The sequence below is a fragment of the Papaver somniferum genome, chromosome 11, assembly GCF_003573695.1.
Source record: "Papaver somniferum cultivar HN1 chromosome 11, ASM357369v1, whole genome shotgun sequence".
Lineage (NCBI taxonomy): Eukaryota > Viridiplantae > Streptophyta > Magnoliopsida > Ranunculales > Papaveraceae > Papaver > Papaver somniferum.
The window spans coordinates 125,568,370-125,588,413 of NC_039368.1; the positions used below are offsets into that span (position 1 = coordinate 125,568,370).

Below are 20,044 nucleotides of genomic sequence, written 5' to 3' on the forward strand. Positions count from 1 at the left end.
TCTGGATAACCATAGGCATAAGAAAGCGGCAATAGGTAACATACCGGTGATGGGACTATCAGAAACTTCATCTCTTGGCCACCAACGTGTCAACCAATGGGCATAACAACCTTTACTACCAGACGCCTTGTTCACTTCTTCCATCACAGCTGTCAGAGTGCCAAAAACCACTTTTTCCTCATCTGAAAGACCTCCAGAGAAATTACCTGTAATCGGGAGATGCATCAAAGCATCCACATCTTCTAAGGTAACAGTAAATTCTCCCCATCTACATATGAAGGTGTGAGTGGGAACACACCAACGAGCTAGCAAAGCCATGATACTTTTCACATCATGATTAATAGACAAGTCTCCAGAAGCTTGAATAGCTCTCGTCACTTGTGCCTGGTTGAGCATAGCCCTGACATGAGGGAAGCCCAACATATGCCTCGCCCATCCAGAAATGTTTTCCAAAGGGCATCGAGAAAGCTTAAAATCTATGGTCGATGCAAGGAAAAGCCCTCGTTCGAGACAAAGCCGTATTACCATCTTCGGGGTCACTAATTTGGTCACAGTCCTAGGGTTGATCAGAAGATGATATACTGGGGATTTGAGATATGCTTCAGCTCCTTTTGGATCCTCCTCAAAGAATGCGTCGTCTATATCCAGAATGTTCTTCACGCCAGTGGAATCCTCCTCTTCTTCACCAATGAAGGTCTCGTCCATGCATGCATCATCCCTGGAGATGTCATCATCAGTATGCGATTTGTCCCTTGAAGTATCGTTGGCTGGGGAATTGGTCATTTTGCTAAAAACAACTATAAAGTCCACATTACATTCTACTTCAATAAACTCATGAAAACAAACTCATGAAAATAAAATATATCATCATATTTTGCACAATATATGTCACGCCTGCACACACACACACATATATATATAAACTATTTTTCCTTCGTATCGTCGTTATTTGTCATTAAAACGAAGGTTTATTTCGAAATATTGTGAAAGCTCACATCTCATACATATGATAAAGTTTTGTATTTACATGAAAGATCAAAAGCAAAATTTTATCACTGGACACAAGTTCATCATACATATTTTCCTTCGTGTCGTCGTTATTTGTCTTTAAAACGAAGGATTATTCCGATTTCATGAAAATTCACTTCTTTTATGATGAAACCTTGGTATACATGAAAGCTCATGCACTAAGTTTTATCACAGGACTTAGGTTCATAAAAAAATCTCTCTCAAAAATCAGGGATTATAGTTAGTTTTCAAAACTAACGATCGAACGAACGGACGTTTTCAAAAAACGAGGGTTTTTTTCATAAAACTCACACCAATTGTATACACAGGTATATGATTTCAACATGATCACTTCATGAAATTCATGTAAACAACAGCAAACATCAAAAAAAAAAAAAGCGCTTGCCTGGTCGGCACCGGCCGGAAACTGGCCGGACGGTGGCGGCGATCGGAACTCCGGCAAAAAACTCCTGATGCTCGGACATGATGAAGATGAAGGCGTGATGGAGATCTGGGCGTGAAATAAAAAAAAAAGGGGGGATTAATTCCTTTTATACAATTTTTTATTGCCAAAACCTAATTTTCTAAGGATTTCCTTATTGGGCCCGGCCCGCGAATCCTAACCGACCATGGACTCGTCGTCCAAACCAGCGGATCAACACCAATTTATGCTCATCAAACGATGCTCCAATCATGACATTGAAGCCTTCATCAAGTCGTGGTTTGCTAATGCTCTCTAAATCCGGTAACGTCTCAACTTACGACTAATTTCAATTACTAGTATTATTATTTATGGCCGGAAAATCACCATTTAATGCTGATTGAGGAACACAGCTTTCCTCAGTAAGCAGGGGACTTAATATAGATGGTGGATTTTCGACAAGGGCTAAAATCGTAAACTCATAATTATACGAAGCTCTGATCCAGCAATCAGACATGAGTATCGAGACACGGGTCTCTCATCGAATTCTCAACGGAGAGTACTTTCTCTCAGAGTACATGTGGATATGTAGTCTCAGGACTGGACAACGGCATATCTCATGAATACTGAATACTTTCAGTGATTAATTCTATATAGTATCACGAGATGGACGGCTCCTAGACAGCTTGCTCTGCTAGTATAGAGCAATAACGTCTTCAGAAACAAACAACGAGTTTACCCTGACTATATAAAGGATATGACTTACCGACAAGCTAATATAGGGATAATTAATACTCCTAGACATCTTGCTCTGCTAGTATAGAGCCACAAAGTTAATTATTCATAATTGCAATTGCTCCTATTCCATGGTCGAATCCACGACTGGTCCCATGGAATGGCAATAACAATTGCTCCTATTCCATGGTCGAATCTGCGACTGGTCCCACAAAATGGCAATAAACAATTGTTCTGATTCTATGATCGAATCCACGGCTTGATCTCAGAGAATAACAATAACTATATTATCTCATTACTCTGATTTCATGGTCGAATCCACAACTGGTCTCATAAATGGTAATAGATAAATCTTAATTACTCCGATTCTATGGTCGAATCTATGATCCCATGGAATGGTAATGCTCACTTTATTATTCTGAATTCGTAGTCGAATCCTCAGCTGATCCTATGAATTAATAATAAACATCTTATTACTCAGTTTTGTGAATTATTCTCCACTGGATTCCACAATTAGTAATAAATAATCAACAACCGGGCGTCTGAGCTACCTCTAAGTAAGCCCCGATTCAAATGGTGAAAGTGTATTCAACGACGATACACTAACAGTCACCGCACATACGAGTATTTCAAAATACAACGAAACAATGAACCTATGCAAAATAGGGAAGAAAATAATAAATAATTAAAAATATTGACCAAGGTGCTGGGAACACGGACACACGACCTACCGACCGTGTCGTAGTCAGTTCCACGCCAGTTTTATATTTTTAATACATTTTTATTATTTTCCATGATTTGATGAAAATTCTCTCATCTGATCAAATCTCCTTTGTCTCGAGGAAGCTCCTCGGTTTCATGGTACTTCCATAAATCCATAACAAATAATATAAAATTAAGAAAAGGAGTGTGGGGCGTGAACATTGTCCAACCGGCCATGCCTTGGTCCCAGCAGGCCCCATACCCCACGGTTCCGTATTATTTTATTATTATTATTATTATTTCTCTAATTTCATGAAAAACTCCTTGAATTCATCAAATTCCTTGATTTTATGGTATTTTTCTCAAATTAGGAAAAATTCCCTCAAATCATCAAAAATACCTAAAAAATATTAAAAAATTATGAAAAACTCGTGGGACCGGTCCATAGCCGGACGGCCATGCCTCCATGGTCCCACACGCCCGTGTTTTTATTATATTAATATTTTGCTTCCATGAACTCATGAAAACTCCTTCAATTCATGGAAACTCCCTAAATTCATCAAATTTCTCAAAATTCATGATTTTTTCATAAAATCATCAAAATATTACAAAATTAAGGAAAAGGCACCACGGGACCGTGGTCACGACCGGCCGACCATGCCTTGACCACGGCGGTCCCACGCCTCCTCATTCCTTATTTTATAATTGTTTTTCATCATCTCATGGTGTTTTCCCCAGTTTCGTCGAAACCCTAATTTTGGCATATTTTCTCGAATGGATGCTCAATTGCACGCCAAAAAATATCAAAATTCTCAGGACTGAAACACGGATGCCTTGGGGACACGAGCACGCTATATTGACCGTCCAAGATTGGCTCTTTGGCTCACGGACGCCGGTCCCATCAATTTTCACAGTTTTGACCTAATTTGCACAATTGCTCGTATTAGGTCCAAAATTCTTCCAAACACTTTGGATTTTCATGAAGTGATCGTCAGGAGGTCACGTGACAACCCAAGGCTGGTTTCATGACTCCATGGTCGGTCCCTCGCCTCGTCATAATTAATTAGGTTTTCTTACCTAAGGCTCAGACGAGCATTTTTGAATAAATGATTAAGCCAGCATTTAATCATTCTCCCACCAACAAATCGTCAACTCTTCAGGAGTTCTTCGTGTTTGCTCACGTGAGCATATGGACACTACATGGTTGATCCATGGTCCCATATAGTCGCTTTCTCCTTCGTCCTATGGTTAAACTTCTGACGAACCATGAATTGATCAAATTAGGGTTTCTGAATCCAAGGATCATCATTCCAGATTTCAACCTTAATAATTTTACGACGACCTCATGGTCATTAATTTTATTAATTATGCTCGGTTCAACGACCAGTATTCTAATTAATATTTTTGGTACGCTGCCAATAATCCATCAGGTGAGTAACATATGCTCAGACGATCAAATATTCAACAATTCATCACATGAGCAACACTTGCTCAGATGATAAATATTTTCTCAAGCCAAAGAATATTGGTTCAACAACCAATATTCAACGATCCATCGAATGAGCAATACTTGCTCGCTTCATCGTAAGAACTATACCTATGTCTCATGACATGTTCAACTCATGAGTTTCAGAACATCATGTTCAACTCAGTAACTACATGGACTCATCGTCCCATCAGACCACGAAGTCATCAATTGACTAACATACCACGAGACGTCAATCGTGTCACTTTGGGGGATATCACTTGGGGTTTTGGTCTGGCGGTCTATGGCACGTGTGTTCAAACACACGATGGAATGTGAGCAAGTCGTGCAATCAGTTGAAGGAATTCACGAGGTAGTGGATGGAAAATTGACCAAGTCTCCACGCGTTGAGCAACTGGTTTCAAACACGATCTCCTCTTCCCCACTCCTTGATTCCATCAACTGTCACACTTCATGGGATCATGGTGTCTAAAATTCCAGCAATATAAATAAGTCTCTGAATCATGATTGAATCATCATCGGTATCATCAATCTCACGTCAAACTGACAACACGAGATCATCAACTCATCAATTGAGCAACTACTCTCAATTGAGCAATTTCAATCATTCAGAGCTTATCATATTCAGAATTCACACACCCACAATCTTTGATTACCATTGATTCCACGCATTTCTCAGCTTCCCTCCTACAGATCAAGCCATCCTCTCTTGTGATCGAATTTACTCTGGAACGGTCATTGTATTGATTTAGGTCGGAGTACTACAGATTGATCTCTCGAATCTAAAGCACCCCCTTTGCAGCGGTGCATCTGTGTGAGGTTTAACATTTCGCTCGGTTCGAGGAGTCTCTTCCGCACGGTCGTCTCCTCAATTCCTTAAAAACCAACAAATCGTTTTTCCCCATCCACAACCCTTCACTTGAAATAACATATATCTTCTTCGTCCGACGTCTGAATGACACGTCCGAGTAGTCCATTTCGCGTAACTTTTCGAGATCTATCGATTGGTACTAATTTCGTATCTAAATCGCTGTTAGATTAATTTCTATTAATTAACATTCTTGTTAAACTAATCAAGTTATTATCGGCTAATTTGTTACTTGACTAGTCTAATAGTGTTGCCGAGCTTGGGGGTCTTTACAGGCTGTTTAGCTTTCTGTAATCCACACAAAATATCCAAGAATTGTCCTTCTTTTTGACAAGAAATGTGGGAGAAGCAAAAGGACTGTGTCTTGGTTGGATGATGCCTGAGTTGAGTATTTCTCTGACTAAGTGTTCAATCACTGATTTTTAGATATAAGGACACCTATAAGGCCTGAGGTTGACTGGTTCAACATTTGGTCTGAGAGGAATTTTATGGTCCAAGGTTCTTGGAGGTGGTAGAGTGTTTGGCTCAGTAAAAACATCAGGAAATTGATGAAGTAAGTTGGTAATCTTGGGAGGAGCGGTCGGTTGTACAGATGAGGAGGTTATGGAGAATAATTGGCCAACAATACCATGAGAATGCTTTTAAAAGAATTTCTTAACTGTCGAGCCAGCCAGACATCATGCTAAGGGAAGACTTTTGTTGAACACCAGTTAAAGTAATCTTCTTACCTCTATGTTCGAAGGTAATGCAGAGCTTGGATAGGTTCAAGGTAGTCAATATCGGTTGTACATGCCGATATTACAGGTTTTTATCGGGTATCGGAAAATACCTATACGATATCGAAAATATCAGTGATACAAATATAGAACGATAAAAACGTTCGTACATGCCGATACGGGCCGATATATCGGTTTTACCTATACACCGATAATATCGGTTCCAATATCATCTTTGGTTAAGATGAAACCTATGAAGGGAAAATTAGGCATTCCAGTATCATTTGTGGTAAAAATGAATTCTATAAAGGGAAAACTAGGCACCATCAAGTATAATCAATTATCAAAATTACCACCAAATAAAGGGAATAAGTTTTTCGAGCAACATGCATCTAGTCTTTACAGACAAGTGCAACGTCAATTAGAGAATGTAAAAAACCCTAATATATTTAAGATATAAAATCAATGACTATACCTAGGATATAAGATGGACACCATACATACTCGAGGAGGAATTTGAATGGATTTTGGTTTTGCTGTGGACGGCAGAAGATAGTGGAGATACTCGAGGAGGAATTTGAATGGATTTAGGTTTTGCTGTGGACGACAGCAGATAATGGAGAATTTGAGCGATTGTTATTGACTACGTAGTTGTAATTGTGATTATTTCGATTGTAAAGAAAGGATAATAAGAAAGATTTTACTGTCAAAATTGGACAACAGTCACAACGCGTAAGATTTTTCCACCTTATGTTTTGAAATTTGAGATACGTGTATAATTCTTATTATTTTTTCTAAGGTCTTATAAATATTTGAAATTCTAATTTTAATGATGTATCATCATAAAAATTGGTAATATCTTTTGTATAGGTGTATCGAACCCGGACGATACGAGACCGATACGCGATATTAACTACCTTGGATAGGTTGAGAGAAAATCCCCCAGATTTTTAAGCCAGTCAGCTCCCAAGACTATGTCACACCCACCAAGCGGAAATAACCTCAAATCTCCACAGAATCTGTGACCTTGCATAGACCATTCTAATTGAGAGCAAAGACCAGAACTCACAGTTTTGTCACCATTTGCTACTGTGACTAATAAGCTTGCAGTTTGGGAAATTGGACAAGCTAAACTGGTAGCCAAAGCAGAATCAATAAAACTATGTGTGCTACTAGTGTCAATAAGAATGGAAATAACTTGTTTCTTTAAAAGACCAGGAATTCTTATAGTATCACCAGAGATAGTACCAGTTAAAGCATGTAATGAGATCTTCATATCACTTTTTAAGGGAGAATCCTCATCAGTATCATTTGGAATTTCACCACCTTGGTCAAAAATCTCCTCAGCTTCCTCCCCTATAATGACACATAAATATTGTTTTTTACAAATATGGCCTCTCTTGTAAGCTTCATCACAATTGAAGCATAATCCTTATGCCTTCCTGGCTTGCACTTGTTCAGGAGTTAATCTCTTTAGTGGCAAGGGTGGATTAGATTTTTGTGTGGGGTATTGAGTAGATGAAGTAGATGGTACAATAAGAGGTTTAGGGGAAAAAGTGGTAGGTGGAACTTGTCTAGTAGTTGAAAATGAGCGAGAGAAAGGTTTTGGTGTGGGCTTAAGGGTTTTCTGTTGCATTACAAGGGTTTTTTCTTGCATTCTAGCAAGTGAAAAAGCACGGAGTAGTGTTTTAGGATCAAACATTAAAACTGAATTTCTAAGTTCTTCTTTTAAACCTCCAATAAATCTAGCAATGAAGTAAGATTCAGGAAAATCTTGGTGAACACTCAGTAATAATGCATTGTAATACTCAAATTCTTCAAAATAAGCATCAACAGTGGTTAGTTGGGCCAATTTATTGAACAAGCCAACTATATTATCCTGAGCAGGGTTCTCGAATCTTTCAGACACATTATCACAGAAATATGGCCAAGGAATATCAGTTTTATTAAGACAGAAGTTATCATACCACTTATTGGCTTTACCGTCTAGATGAATGGCGGCCATCCGTGTCTTGTGTATCTCCTGTATATTGTGCATCTGAAAGTAGTATTCACATTTCTGGATCCAGTTTTTTGGGTTGTCGCCATCAAATCTAGGAAAATTGAGCTTAGGCATTCGATGAAGTTGAGTAGAATCTCGTCCACCAGAGTAAAAATTAGAATCAAATCCCCCAGTATTGGAACCTGAAGCTTCATGTTGATGTTTGTTGAGAACTCGATTAGAAAAAAAAATCCAACTGAGATTGAAAACTCTTTTCAACATCTGCCCTAAGTGTTTGCATATTAGTAACCATCTTTGTCCTCAGCGACTGTACATCATCTTTGGTAGACATAGTACTGAGTTGCAGAGCAAGATTGTTTACCTTCGAATGTAAAGTATCGATCTCATTTTGTTGTCTGTTGTTGGTTTCTTGTAGCTCCTTGCAAGTCTGAGCCACCATGATGCTAGGACGGAATGGCTCTGATGCCAGTTGTACTGTTATTAGTACAATCGAGATGGAATTCAACGGAAACGAACAGAAATTGGACGGAAAATAATCGGATAATAGTAACTTCTGCCGGAGCAGCCTTAAAACTTCATTAATTCATTCTTAGCTTATTACAGGGTTTCCTTACCTCTTGAATAGGCTTATGATTGGAAGGAAAACCTAATGACTAACTAATCCAAATACGCCACATGCTCTAACCTAACAGACAACAATGATCAAATATTAATCGACACGTCACAAGAACTATAAGGCATACCAGAGTTATACAAGGGCTAGCCTAGAAGTAAGGTAGAATAGAAGGTACATTACAGTTGGACATAGAGCGCTCCATATCTGGGGCTCAAGTTTGGGATGGTTGACAATAATGGGACACCAAAAGTACCAGAGGACATACTTATGGGACTCCTCCCATTGCTAAATTCATATCTAGCTAGATCAACTATTTGGCAGTGATAAAGCAAGCGTATCTGAGATTACACGCGATTGATCTAGTGGACTGACCAAATTTGTGTGTTAACTCAGTGAAGTTAGTGACCGGCTGGCTGAATTTGTGTCTAAAGCCTGTGATCGGAGTGGCCACCCTTAAAACTGAAGCAATCTAGAGCTAAACATAAAACCAAATCCGAGCACCACCAGGGTGCTTGGCTAGGCTAAGGCTAAGGCTAAATGTAAGTTTGCAGTTTGCACTTTCCATCCCCTGGTGGCCGGTGAGAAAAGTTGAAACAACCTCCGGCGTATTGGGCTTATACTTGGGTAAATGGGCTGGGCTTGATGGACTGGAAAGAGTTTTTATCTTCTTTTTCAAGAAAAATCAGTGCATATTTGAGACTTTTGGAGAAACGAAATTAGGGTTACTTGACTTCTTCTGAGCAAATAGAGATAGGTGTTTTTCTAAAGAGAGGGAGAGTGAGAAAGAAAGCAGTAGGAAGGAATTAGCGGTAGATTGAGTGATGGATTTCTCATCTTCTTCAAGTGGTTCTTCTTCATCGGGGTCTCAGCCTTCACCTGAGGTTTTCATGGACCAGCTCAAATCTCAGCTTGCTCAAGCTTATGCGGAGGAATTTCTAGAGGTATAATCATAAAACCCTAAATCCCAATCTTCTTGTCATCCTGTCCTTTTCTTTGGGTATGATTTTACTTTGATTTTGAGTGTATCATGTTCTTATTTTCGATGCCTTTTATTATGCACAAAAAATAAACCCCTTACAGATTTGGCTTGAGTAAATTACTAATTGAATATCTCTTCGGATATGGAGTAGTAATATCACCCTAATTTTTGATTGTCATGTCACTAATTACTAATTACCCTAATTCAGTCACTCTTCCGAATCAATTTAGAAAACCCAATTTGTTGAATGGGTGACCTTTGTTTGCCCTTAACAGTTTTCATGTCAGTATCCTTAATTCTCTATCTAGTTCCTACTTAGACTAGTCAATTGCATAATTCGCTATGTGGTAGCCTTGATTCTTTCTTTTTAAATTTCATGCTTCTACTGGTTTAAGTTTCTGTTTTTATATGGAGGAGAGTGTGGTTTAGGATCATCTGGGATGGTTTTACTTCTTCATGTAATAACTACTCAGAGTATTATCCTTCGTCGTCATCGTAGTAAGGGAGGTACTAGTCTTTCATCTGTGATTAGCTTGTTTATGATTTTTCCTCCTGTGTGGGTAGCTGCTTTCCCAGAACAAAACTCATGCCTTGCATCCATGATAATCACAGTCTCCGATCTAGTGGTAACCATTCAAATAAATGTTTCTTGTATCCATTTCGACAACATTACTGAACATAGTAGAACACGCACAATTTTAACACTATGTCAGTGTCCTTAATTCTCAATCTTCTTTCTTCTTAGACTAGGCAATTGCATAATTCACTATGTGGTAGCATTGAACCTCCAGTGCTTGTAGAATTCTTAAAATTCATGCATAATTCACTGGTTTAATTCTCAATCTTCTTTCTTCTTAGACTAGGCAATTGCATAATTCACTGGTTTAAGTTTCTGTGAGTTTTCACAACTTTAGGTTAAATGGCCGGTGCCATCGTAGTAAAGGGGGTACTAGTGTTTTATTTGTAACTAGCTTGTTTTTTTATTTTCCTACTGTGTTAACTACTGCTCTCCCAGAATAAAACTCATGCCTTGCATCCATGATAACCTTTCTAGTAAATGTTACTTGTCTCCTTCTCGACGAAATTACTGAACTTGGTGCATCTGTACATAGTAGGACATAACATACAGATTTATGGTGTGGATTCAAATTTCTGAAAGTTTTTTGGTGCTAAGGAACATCATGATAAACCATAGTAGCTATCTCGTCTGACTAACTTGTTCTTTGGTTCTTTAACTCTGATGCATCATGAGTATAGCACATATATTGTAATTTGTTCACAGGACAATTGATTTGCTAGCTTTAATGTCCTTTTCTAACTACTACTACTACTACTCATCAGACTGTCAGGGGCAAATGCTTTTCGAAGTGTATCACTAAGCCTGGAACGAGCCTGAGTGGGGGTGAAAGTAGTTGCGTCTCCAGATGTGTGGATCGATACATTGAAGCCACTGGTATTGTTAGTCGTGCTCTGTTTAGCCAAACGCGTTGAATTGTTTACTGCCGCAGCTGGATCTTTTATCCTTGTAACTCATCACTGGCATATTGGAAAGTTGCTAGCGAACATCTTTGAGATATTATATCACAATCTTTTGATATCTTGGTCCTTTAAAAACTTGTCTTTTTTTGGTTTTGAGATATGTTAGCCGAGAAGCAATAGTTGTTGGTTCGTAGGACCAAATGATGTAATGGCAAGTGAAATTAATTTATCAAATACCTTCTCTATATAATAAGCATACTCAAGGGTTGGGCTATTTTCTTTAACTTGTTCTTTATCTCTTGTGAGGCTGAATTCAGTTGGTCGAATTTCTAGGCCAATCTATGGTAAATTGCCAGGACTCGGGGATAAGGGTCATGGTATGTGTGCGAAAATGCTCAGCAGGCCAAAAGTGTGTGATACTGATATTAGAATTCAAAGCTGATCAAGCCAGCTCCCTATTCACTAATGCTTGCTGTCACTGCAAGGACATGCCTTAAAATTAGAATGCAGCTGCTTTGGCTAGATATGCTGTTAACTTGGTTGCTGAATCTAGGATGAATCCTGAGGCTGACAATATAGATCAACATAGAAGTTAATAATGTTCTCCCAGCTACATGAAACCTACCAAATGACTTGCACTATGAGAGAGAGATGCACAATTAGGGGGGATAGTAATCTTGTAGACAGACAGACAGGTTTCCTCTTTAAAAAAATCAAGAAACTAACCATCTTCTTCTTTTGAAATCTTCCTAGTTTTTTTAAGTTGTACAGCTTAGTGGACTTGTGTTACGGTCATGCAAGTGGCGCATAATGATTACGTGTTACAGAGTTGCAGGCCAAATCAGTGTGCAGCCAGGATGGCGCGACATTGCGTAGACTGTCAAGTGCTTAGAATGGCACAGCCCCGCAGGGCCAATAAAGTGCAAGGATGGCACTACATTGTAAATGCATTTGGCTAAGTAATGAAGCTATTGGCCGACACAATGAAGCTTCATTAAATAGAAGGCAAGACAAACCCAAAGTTGCAAGATGCAAGATGCAACATGCGAGTTGGCATGTTGTCATGTCCGTGGAATTGAGTTGGCCCAAACTCAAGGACGATGCAAGCATGTAGAATAGACTAAGGATTAGTCTACGCATTAGTTCAAGGCTGGCCAAAGATTGAACAATGCAAACAAGTTGGTAATGCAAGAGTTGCATTTCCGTTGTCAAGCTAATTGGCGAAGTGAACCATATATGACGCATGAGTAACTAGAGTGAGCTTAAGGAGCTGGCCTCGATGTTTGAAGCATAAAGATTGTTCGTGCATGAGTTTGGAATGATAAGCATGCAGGGCCAAGATGGCTGAACGCTGGTGCAAGACAAAATCCAGTATGGCACAACAAGTGTGCAATACGACTCAAGTGACGGTTAGGAGTTGGTGTATGGCTTTGCGAGCATGCCAATGAAGTGGGACAAGATGGAACGGTTATAAAGTGTGTTTATAACCATACTAGAGTATTCATAACCACCAAGAATAAGTGTGGCACCTGTTGGCGTGACAACTCAAAAGGTGGCAGTTGAAAGTGGCGGTTATGGAAACTACTTGGACACTTGGTTGTCCAAGGCTTGTGCAAGCGGTTGCATAGAAGTTTGGCCTGATCATTAGCTTGTATAAATATCTTAGGGAAGTTTAGTGTTGTTCGTTTGAGAGAAGAACCACTAGTGTAGAGAGTGTTTTAGGCATTCACCAAGAGGGTGAATGGCCTGTTTTGGTCCATGAGTTGGACGAGTTTTGTAATCTTCCTTTAGTACAATAAAATGGGTTTGTTGCAGTAATCTTTGTGTTCATTATGTTGCTGATGTTGTGTGAGAATTGGTTAAGTACATGGCAGAATCTCTTATGTTTATGGGGGCACGAAGAGTTAGAGAGAAAGAAGAAAAGACTTCCGTTGTGCAAGGCCTTATGAGTGAAGGCAGACATGTACTTTGATGCAAGTATGCAAGGATGAGTGATTGTGGGTGAAGATGATTCACTGAACCACAATCATTGCCGGTCAAGTCCCATGAAAATTTCAGGCGATTAAATGGGCATGTGATAGACGGTATCAGAGCGAGGTTAGGGGACATTGTTGCTGATTTTTCTCTCTTTTACTCAAGTTGGTGTCATTTGTTTGTCAAATTCAGTGAAGAATTGTTTGGGTTTCACTAGTATGGAGACTAGAAGAAGTTGGTCTTGTGTGGAAAGATCAATTGGAATGAACTTGAAGCTTGAAGTAGCAGCAGGCCATAAAAGTTTATGACAAAGGTGTTAAAATTCCTGCCCAAAGTGTTAGACGAACATGCAAGAATCATTGAAAACCGGGTTTTTCAAGTGATGGCATCACAAAACTATGGAGTATGCTAACTTCTATGGTGCAAGTCAGGTGTTTAAAGTCCATGTGTTCTCACAAGTATGCAAAGATTACGCATTTAGAATGCATATATTTGTGGTGTTATCAGTAGCGAGTACATTACAAGAAGTAATGGGAATTTTAGGGGAAATTCCTGAATGCAAAGATGATGTTGGCCTTTGCAGCGGCAAAGTAGATGAAAAACATGTCTATGTGATAGATTAAAGGTGTTTTCATCGTAGCCAGTTGGTGGAAGATTAAAATTATCTCTCTTGAATGCATGTACCTTGGTGGTAATGCAAAGTCTGGTTGCGAACCAGCATTTTTGTGGCAATGTGATTTCATAAAAGAAGAATTGGATGGCCAATTCTTATCTAGCAGAAAGCTTATTGAAAGTCTGAAGAAATAAGCGCAAGTTAGGGGAAAAACGATTCACCACGGTCTTGTGTTTGCAAAGAGTTCTTCGTTGATGCTAGATGAGCACAAGGAGTGTGCTTGCACCTGGTTTATGAGTGGGATCAATATGCTTGGACAAGGGTGTCCAAAGACCTGCATTTGATCATAACCACAAGCGGATGTTCTTGTCAACTAAAAATCAGTATTTCTACAAAGTTGATTTTGGATAAGGGGAAAGACAAGAGTTTCCAGCTGTGCATGGTCAGTAAAAATGAGTTCGAAGTTTGAAGAAGAATGCGGCATTCTTGCTTCATGGAATGTAGGAAGTGACGCCTCATTTGCAAGGATTATGGCCTTGTTAAGATTGTCCAAGAGTGTTTATCCGCGGAAGTCATTGAGTGATATGACTTTGCTGAGCTCTATGGTGATGCTCAGAATCATGAAGTTAAGTCCGTTCCAGTTGTGCAAAGGTGCGCAAGTTTGTGTCAAGATTTGGGTGTTAATTGGCATAGCATGTATGAAACAGTAGCATGTGTCAAATGATATTTGGGCATGGCCAAGATGCATGATGCAGTTGGAGATGCAAGTTAGGACAAATTGTGGATGCGGAAAAGAAGGACAAAGTAGTGGTGATGCATAAAGATGGCATGTGGCCAGTATTAAAGAAATCTTCATGAAAGCTAAAGCAAAATGATAGCATCCGTCTATAAAGATTATTCAACTAAGTGTCAATTATATTGTGCTTCGTTATGGGAGTTTCATAAGAACGTTGATAGTTGGGAGAGTGCATGTGGCAAAGTGAATTGCTACATTGGGGACAGTAGGTGTTGTCTCGCTTCCTTTGTTGCTTAGAAGCGAAGATGAAGTCAGTATTGCAAGGCTTGTTAGGTATTATAAGTTGCAATTAGTTGGCGCGAGTATTTGCTCAAGTTTGAGTATACTTTCAGTTTGGGTCGAGGGGACCTTGGTGTTGGAATGAAGTATGTCTATGTAAGGTAGCAGTGAATGAGAGTATTTGAAGTGAAAGATCTTGCCTCTTTCGTTCAAAGTAAAGTTAGTTCGCGTGGAAGATGCTACATAGCATATTAAGCCAAAATATGCAATAGAAGACGCTGAAAGTGAAAGAAGCAAATAGAGTTGGTGGCATAGTCGAGTTTGCTGTTGAGAGTTATGTGGAAGTGCAATGGCAGATGGCAGCGATAGCATGGAGTAACGTAGCAAGAATGAAGATGTAAGTCCATCAAGTAAATGAGTTAAGAGTAACTCATTGTTTGGAAGAACATGATGTTGTTTTTCCGCCACATTAAAGCGTAGTAGTTTGAAAGAGCAAGTGATGTTTAAAGTGTTGGTTTCAAAGGCGCGTGAAGAGGATGCCTGGTCTTAAAAGACGGTCTGATGTCAGGGGTATCCTAAGTCATGACTATACCAAAGTCATGCATTTCAATCGTGATTTTGCGACAATGCAAGCAAAGAACAACAAGGTGCAGGTTCTTTGGCATACAAATGATGCAAGTCCAAGAAGGTGAATTTTGCAACATGATTTGGAGGCCAAACCTATTAAAAGTTCTGATGTTGGAAAAGTGCATCAAAGGCTATAGATTGTGGCGCATACCAAGAGTGGTATGAAGTCATAGAGTGCATACCTTAAGGCATGGCATGATTTGCGTAGGCGCATATGATTGAAGAATGAGGCCAAGTTTTGTATAAGTCCTGTCAAGTTGCATGGTGCAACTAAAGTCGGAAAGTGAAGGCATAAAACTATGGTAATGATCAGTGTGATCAGTTGGGAGGAATCATTGCTTGTGTGTACTTAGGTGCAAATGATTCAAGTGAAATTCAAGCCTAATTCAGGGAATTGGCAAGAAGAATTTCCAAGTTGCACTTGGGTGTTGATATATGATTTGAGATGGAGTTGAAAGCGGTCGCGACGCAACAACAAAGTTCAAGATAGTAGGATCAATGGAAATGCAGTAAAGCTAAGTGATGGCATAAAGTACTAGGCAGAGAAATTTTGGCAAGGTTAAAGGCCAAGAAAAGTTTGCTGATTTCTGAGAAGGGCTCAGAAGCGTACAAGGCCAGAGAACAAGTATAACGAGTATACTTTGTTGCGTTCAACGAGGGCGTTGAACATATTAGGCGGGGGAGGTTTGTTACGGTCATGCAAGTGGCACATAATGATTACGCGTTACAGAGTTGCAGGCCAAGTCAGTGTGCAGCCAGGATGGCGGGACACTGCGTGGACTGTCAAGTGCTTAGAATGGCACAACCCCGCAGGGCCTATAAAGTGCAAGGGTGGCACTATATTGTAAATGCATTTGGATAAGTAATGAAGCTATTGGCCGACACAATGAATCTTCATTAAGTAGAAGTCAAGACAAAGCCAAAGTTGCAAGATGCAACATGCAACATGCAAGTTGGCATGTTGGCATGCTGGCATGCGGCATGTTGGCATGTCCGTGGAATTGAGTTGGCCCAAACTCAAGGATGATGCAAGCATGTATAATATACTAAGGATTAGTCTATGCATTAGTTCAAGGATGGCCAAAGCTTGAACAATGCAAACAAGTTGGTAATGCAAGAGTTGCATTTCCGTTGTCAAGCTAATTGGCGAAGTGGAGCATATATGACGCATGAGTAACTAGAGTGATCTTAAGGAGATGGCCTCGATGTTTGAAGCATAAGGATTGTTCGTGCATGAGTTTGGAATGATAAGCATGCACGGCCAAGATGGCTGAACATTGGTGCAAGAAAGAATCCAGTATGGCACAACAAGTGTACAATACGGCTCAAGTGACGATTAGGAGTTGGTGTATGGCTTTGCGAGCATGCCAATGAAGTGATACAAGATGGAACGGTTATAAAGTGTGTTTATAACCATACTAGAGTATTCATAGCCACCAAGAACAAGTGTGGCACCTGTTGGCTTGACAACTCAAAAGGTGGCAGTTGAAAGTGGCGGTTATGGAAACTACTTGGACACTTGGCTGTCCAAGGCACAGAAGTTTGGCCTGATAATTAGCTTGTATAAATAGCTTAGGGATCAATAAGTTTAGTGTTGTTCGTTTGAGAGAAGAACCACTAACGTAGAGAGTGTTTTAGGCATTCACCAAGAGGGTGAATGGCCTGTTTTGGTACATGAGTTGGACGAGTTTTGTAATCTTCCTTTAGTGCAACAAAATGGGTTTGTTGCAGTAATCTTTGTGTTCATTATGTTGCTGATGTTGTGTGAGAATTGGTTAAGTACATGGAAGAATCTCTTATGCTTATGGGGGCACGAAGAGTTAGAGAGAAAGAAGAAAAGACTTCCGTTGTGCAAGGCCTTATGAGTGAAGGCAGACGCGTACTTTGATGCAAGTATGCAAGGTTGAGTGATTGTGGGCGAAGATGATTCACTGAACCAAAATCATTGTCGGTCAAGTCCCATGAAAATTTCAGGCGACTAAATGGGCATGTGACAGCCGGTATCAGAGCGAGGTTAGGGGACACAGTTGCTGATTTTTCTCTCTTTTACTCAAGTTGGTGTCATTTGTTTGTCAAATTCAGTGAAGAATTGTTTGGGTTTCACTAGTATGGAGACTAGAAGAAGTTGGTCTTGTGTGGAAAGATCAATTGGAATGAACTTTAAGCTTGAAGTAGCAGTAGGCCATGAACGTTTATGACAAAGGTGTCAAAATTCTTGCCCAAAGTGTTAGACGAACATGCAAGAATCATTGAAAACCGGGTTTTTCAAGTGATGGCATGACAAAACTATGGAGTATGATGACTTCTATGGTGCAAGTCAGGTGTTTAAAGTCCATGTGTTCTCACAAGTATGCAAAGATTACGCATTTGGAATGCATATCTTTGTGGTGTTATCAGTAGCGAGTACATTACAAGAAGTAATGGGAATTTTAGGGGAAATTCCTGAATGCAAAGATGATGTTGGCCTTTGCAGCGGCAAAGTAGATGAAGAACATGTCTATGTGATAGATTGAAGGTGTTTTCATCGTAGCCAGTTGGTGGAAGATTAAAATTATCTCTCTTGAATGCATGTACCTTGGTGGTAATGCAAAGTCTGGTTGCGAACCAGCATTTTTGTGGCATTGTGATGTCATAAAAGAAGAATTGGATGGCCAATTCTTATCTAGAAGAAAGCTTATTGAAAGGCTGAAGAAATAAGCACAAGTTAGGGGAAAACCGATACACCACGGTCTTGTGTTTGTAAAGAGTTCTTCGTTGATGCTAGATGAGCACAAGGAGTATGCTTGCACCTGATTTATGAGTGGGATTAATATGCTTGGACAAGGGTGTCCAAAGACCTGCATTTGATCATAACCACAAGCGGATGTTCCTGTCAACTAAAAATCAGTATTGTTACAAAGTTGATTTTGGAGAAGGGGAAAGAGAAGAGTTGCCGGTTGTACTTTTGCCTCATTTTCTTCTTCTGCATTGACTTAGACTAGTATATGGACTAATGTCAGTCCATCATCCGATTTGTCTTAATCTTTGCTTATGTTTGTTCACAGATGGCCATCCGATCAAATGCAGACCACCGCTCAGTTCTGAGAGTCAGAGGTGCAAAGGAAGACACCAATGGAAGGCCACCACTCAGTTAAGCAACTGAGAGGTGCAAAGGAGGACAGCAAAGGCAGACCACCACTCAGTTACGCAACTGAGAGGTCCAAAGGAAGACGGCAAAGGCAGACCACCACTCAGTTACGCGACTGAGAGGTGCAAAGGAAAGGCAGACCACCACTCAGTTACGCAACTGAGAGGTGCAAAGGAAGACGGCAAAGGCAGACCACCACTCAGTTACACAACTAAGAGGTGCAAAGGAAGACGGCAAAGTTCTAAAGACGGAGAGGTGCAAAGATGTGTGCTAAATGGAGAGTCTCCCTCATCAGAGAAGCTTCAAGATATATACTGGAACACAGCTAAGTGACCTTTTCTTTCTCTTTGTTTTCTTCCTTTTACTCTATATTTCGTTCAACTCATTAAACTTTATGCTTCTACTAGTATATTTCGTTCTTTGCTTTCTCTCATATGTCCAAAAATTTATGTTGTTTATATTTTCACAAACAAAAATCCAGCAACATTCTTGCGCATTTGAAATTGTAAACATTTTTTTTAATCTTTAAAGAGGCAGTGATGATTTATATGAAATATAAGCTTTCAGACTTTGGATAATTCTTTTCTGCGCCGATCATGGGAGGTATCTCCTGGATGGTTCTTTTGAAAGTTGAATGGAGGTGATTCTCCATCCATCTTTCATTTGAGCAACCACTTTTTGCCGCCGTATTAGAGGAGATGGATACCTATCCCTATCTGATAGACTAAATCCAAACCTGTTTCAGACATTTGGATAAATCTTTCTCTGACAATCATGGGAGGTAGCACCTGGATGGTTCTTTTGATAAATTAATGGAGGTGATTCTCCATCCATCCTTCATTTGAGCAACCAGTTTCTGCAGCCATATTGGAGGAGATAGATAGCTATCCCTATCTGACAGAATAGACGCAAACTGAGCCTCTTCTTTAATGTTGTTGTTGTCTAGACTTATGTTGCTATCAATATATTTCGTTATATGCTTTCTTTCATACATATACATCAGCAAGCAATTTTCGCGTAGAGCTATCTAAAACTAGAATTGTATTGTAAGCATTCTTTTTTTTCTTTTTCTTTTTCAAATGAGGCAGTGATGGTTTATATAAAAGAAGGTTCCAGACTTCCGATAAATCTTTCTCCTTCAATCGTGGGAGGTAACTCTTGGAACGCTCTTTTGAAAGTTGAATGGGGGTGATTCCCTATTCTTCCTTCATCTGAGAAACCGAGTCTGCTGCCATATTGGAGGAGACATGTACCTATCCCTGTCTGACAGAATAAATGCAAACTGAGCCTCCTCTTTAGTGTCGTTGGTCTCTAGACTTATGGTGCTAGTAGTATATTTCTTTCTATGCTTCCTTTCATATATACATCAGCAAGCATTCTTTCGCATAGAGTTATCTAGAATATCAAATTTGGAGCATTCTTCTTCTTTTTTCCCAAATGAGGTAGTGATGATTAATATGAAATAAGGTTCCAGACTTTTGATAAATCTTTCTCCTTCAGTCATGTGGGGGTAATTCCCGGAACGCTTTTTTGAAAGTTGAATGGGGGTGATTCCCCATTTTTCCTTCAGTCATGTGGGGGTAATTCCCGGAACGCTTTTTTGAAAGTTGAATGGGGGTGATTCCCCATTTTTCCTTCATTTGAGAAGATGAGTCTGCTGCCATATTGGTTGACAG

The 20,044-nt window shown here is 39.7% G+C and overlaps 1 protein-coding gene across 1 annotated transcript; it reads left to right on the forward strand.

The window, feature by feature from the left end:
• Positions 1 to 9,259: 9,259 nt before the first annotated feature.
• LOC113321015 (mitochondrial import inner membrane translocase subunit Tim13-like) lies at positions 9,260 to 11,296 on the forward strand. Its single transcript, XM_026568892.1, has 2 exons — positions 9,260 to 9,495; positions 10,875 to 11,296. Exons 1-2 carry the CDS (start codon positions 9,376 to 9,378, stop codon positions 11,022 to 11,024), a joined length of 270 nt encoding a protein of 89 aa, XP_026424677.1. The 5' UTR covers positions 9,260 to 9,375; the 3' UTR covers positions 11,025 to 11,296.
• Positions 11,297 to 20,044: the final 8,748 nt, after the last annotated feature.

Excerpts from the sequence above, each read along its gene's own strand:
- LOC113321015 (XM_026568892.1), top strand. The coding sequence starts at position 9,376 with ATGGATTTCTCATCTTCTTCAAGTGGTTCTTCTTCATCGGGGTCTCAG. Across the intron at positions 9,496-10,874 it reads ATGCGGAGGAATTTCTAGAG|ACTGTCAGGGGCAAATGCTT; the intron begins GTATAATCATAA and ends ACTACTCATCAG.